This window comes from Cervus elaphus, chromosome 18, assembly GCF_910594005.1.
Source record: "Cervus elaphus chromosome 18, mCerEla1.1, whole genome shotgun sequence".
In the NCBI taxonomy this organism is placed as follows: domain Eukaryota; kingdom Metazoa; phylum Chordata; class Mammalia; order Artiodactyla; family Cervidae; genus Cervus; species Cervus elaphus.
The window spans coordinates 83,230,070-83,233,802 of record NC_057832.1 but is presented as its reverse complement, the minus strand read 5'-3'; the positions used below and the strand labels follow the sequence as shown (position 1 = coordinate 83,233,802).

The 3,733-nt window shown below is 39.5% G+C and overlaps 1 protein-coding gene across 1 annotated transcript; it reads right to left on the bottom strand.

The window, feature by feature from the left end:
• Positions 1 to 520: 520 nt before the first annotated feature.
• Positions 521 to 898, bottom strand: LOC122674038 (transcription initiation factor TFIID subunit 13-like). Its single transcript, XM_043872046.1, has one exon. It carries the CDS (start codon positions 896 to 898, stop codon positions 521 to 523), a length of 378 nt encoding a protein of 125 aa, XP_043727981.1.
• Positions 899 to 3,733: the final 2,835 nt, after the last annotated feature.

Genomic DNA, 3,733 nt, shown 5'->3' with positions numbered 1-3,733 from the left:
CGCCTACCCCATGTGTACGTGTCCAAACAGTCAATAGTCAATAAGCCCGCAGTTACATTCCAACCAGTTAATAATCGATAAGCCTGTGATTGCATCCTGATAGATACGAAAAAAAGTTTATGACCTGTCCGGAGACAGGGGTGATTACGGTATGCTTCCTCTTAGGCAATGAGTAGCCTGGATGTGATCTTCAAGATTCCCCTGTCTGGAGGGGGTCTTATCCTTCCATTGTCGTCCCCACAGGCACTAAGCAGAGAGTTCAGAGTCCGCTGGAGAGGCAGCCGAGCACGGCCAGCATGGACAGGCCTGAGACGGAGTCCAGGCCCTATGAATTCCTTCTTCAAAACAACCACACAGAGTACAGGGGTATAAATACTTTAAAAATCTCTCAGTAATAAATTCCTGCCATCAACTTTTTCAGCAATGCCATTCCTGCTACTGAAAGCACTTTCAGAAGTTTTAATCTAACCAAGTATGGTTTCCCCAGAAGATAATGAAGCTTCAGAAAGTACAATAGGTGTCAAGATCCATAGTTTGCTTCATCAAATGCTTTTCTAGCGCGTTTCAAATCATCATTCATAGTAAGCAAGTCTTTAACCCTAGCAAACTTTCTTGGTTCCTTTCGAATCAAGAAGATGATATCTTCAACTTGTACCCGACCATGACTTCCTCCAATTGACTTTGCCTTATGAGTCATTTTGGTGATGAACTCTATGACAAGGTCTTCAAGAATATCTACTGATTCAGTATAAGGATTCTGGTCATCTCCAAACCCATACATCATACACCTTAATTCTTTAGAAAAAACTCTCTTTCTTTTACTCTGTTCACCTTCTGCACCTCCTCCAATTTCTTCATTTTCTTCCTCAATGGTGGGATTCTCTTCTTCATCTGCCATCCCACCAGCCAGCCACTTCTGCAGTGCACCTACCTCCCTTGGAGCTAACAGTTTCTTTTAATGCTTTTAGGTTCAAATTCCTAAGAACTGATTGGTTCAGTTCATCTTTTTCACCTTATTCCACTGGCCAAAGCCTAAATTTTTCCTCAAGGTTTTAGTTTGAAAACCGTTCAGCTTTTGGAATAATCGCACATATAGTACATTGAAAATCAATAGACCCTTTCCTTAGAGTCACTGATTTTATCATTTGCTACATTTACTTGATCACACTTTCTTTCTCCATGTATATATGTATGCAGTCAGTTGAAGATATCAAATACTTTGGTGTATATCTCCTGAGATTGAGGGCATTCTCCTGTATAACCACAGTCAAACAGTCACACTCAAGAAGTTTAGCAATTATATACAACTGTAATCTAATCTGCTACTCAGATTCATATTTCCACAATTTACATATTATTTTTTTGGATCCAGTATTCAAATAATGAGCGCACACAGAAATTAGTTTTCATGTCTCCCCAATGTCTTTTAATTTAGACAAGTTCTCTGGCTATTTTTCATCTTTTATGACGTTGACTTTCTGGAGAGTCTAGGACAGCTGTTTTGCACAATTTCTTTCAATTTGATTTGCCTGATTATTTCTTCCTGATTAGATTCAGCTTAAACCTTTTTGGTAAGAATACTACATGGGTAGGATTTTCCTGGTGGTCCAGTGGTTAAGACTCCGTGCTCCCAATACAGGGGGCCCTGGGTTCAATCCCTGGTGTGGGAATTAAGAGTTCACATGCTGAAACTAAAGATCCCACATGCCACAAGGAAGATGGGAGATCCTGCAAGCTGCAAATAAGACTCAGTGTAGCCAAAATTAATTAATTAACTAAAAAAAAATACTACATAGGTTCCCCCTTCCCTTGTCCCCTTCCCCATCACTACTCAGGCTCTTTAGCCCAGAGCCTTCTAGGTAAGTTTGGCCAAGGGAAGACAGATGGCTGGAGAACAGGAGGGATAGTTTCCCCTCTTTCTCTCTTCTTGTGAGGTCCTTGACTGTGGCTACTTTTCTCCCAAGAAGTCTCCTCTCCCCCACCAACAGACCCTGCCTCTGTGATTCCAGCTCCCTGGAAGTCCCCCCCGCCCCGCCCCCTTGGTTCTGGCTCCTTCTGCTGGCCCCAAACTCTGTGCTCTGATAAAACCTCCTTCTCCTGCCGTCCCTTCTGCCCAGAGCAGCGGTTGTTTCTGGCCAGTTGCTAACCTTCCGTCTCCTCACCATCCTGTGTTTGGCTTCTCAGCTTTTCCATCGACTAGAGAGTTTTATCTATTAACACTGAATGATAATACTGAAGATAGGATTTAATTAAAATTTTTTTTTATTTTGTATTGGGATATAGCCATAGGCAATGTTGTGGTAGTTTCAAGGGAGCAGTGAAGGGACTCAGCCATACATACACATGTGTCCATTCTCCCCCAAACTCCTCTCCTATCCAGGCTACCTCGTAACATTGAGCAGAGTTTCATGTGCTACACAGCAGGTCCTTGTAGATTAGGTAGGATTTAATTTTGCCACATGTTTTTCATATGTATTAGGTTTTTTTCCTTCCTTTATTGCTTGTTTGAATCCTACCTTCTTTTGTGCTAAATAAATATTTTCTAGGTCACTTTTTAATTTTTCTTGCCATTGTTTTTCTAAAAATATTGAGTTATTTTCTTGAGTTATTTTCCTAGTGGTTGATTTGGATCACAGTTGAATTCTTAACTTTAATCTAGTTTGATTAGTATTTGAAATTAATAGAAACTTAATTTTAAGAGTATACAAAAGTTATGCTCTAATTTATATCTGTTTCATCTCTCTTGCTTTGTATTATTATTGACATATGAAAGACATCTTAACAAACCAACAGAGTTCATATAATTATGACTTTATGCAGTTATTCTTAAAACAGAAAAAAGTTATTAACAAAAGTATTTTTGTATTGTGCTTTGTAATACCTATGTAGTGTTTTTAACCAGCGCTTTTTATTTCTCTGTATATAATTGAGTTACTGTTTAGAACCTTTTTATCTCAGCCTGAAGGATTTCCTTCTAGAACTAACACCCAAAGAAAAGATATCTTTTTCATTATAGGGGACTGGAATGCAAAAGCAGGAAGTCAAGAGATACCTGGAGTAACAGGCAAATTTGGCCGTGGAGTACAGAATGAAGCAGGGCAAACAAAGGCTAACAGAACTTTACCAAGAGAAGGCACTGGTCATAGCAAACACCCTCTTCCAACAACATAAGAGAAGACTCTACACACGGACCTCATCAGATGGTCAATACTGAAATCAGATTGATTATATTCCTTGCAGTCAAAGATGGAGAAGCTCTATACAGTCAGCAAATACAAGACTGGGAGCTGACTGTGGCTCAGATCATGAACTCCTTATTGCCAAATTCAGACTTAAATTGAAGAAAGTAGGGAAAACACTAGATCATTCAGATATGACCTAAATCAAATCCCTTACAATTATATAGTGGAAGTGACAAAGAGATTCAAGGGATTCGATCTGATAGACAGAGTGCCTGAAGAACTATGGACAGAGGTTCGTGACATTGTACAGGAGGCAGGGATTGAGACCATCCCCAAGAAAAACAAATATAGAAAGGCAAAATGGTTGTCTGAGGAGGCCTTACAAATAGCTGAGAAAAGAACAGAAGCTAACACCAAAGGAGAAAAGGAAAGATACATTCATTTGAATGCAGAATGCCAAGGAATAGCATGGAGAGATAAGAAAGCCTTACTCAGTGACCAATGCAAAGAAATAGAGAAAAACAATAGAATGGGAAAGACTAGAGATCTCT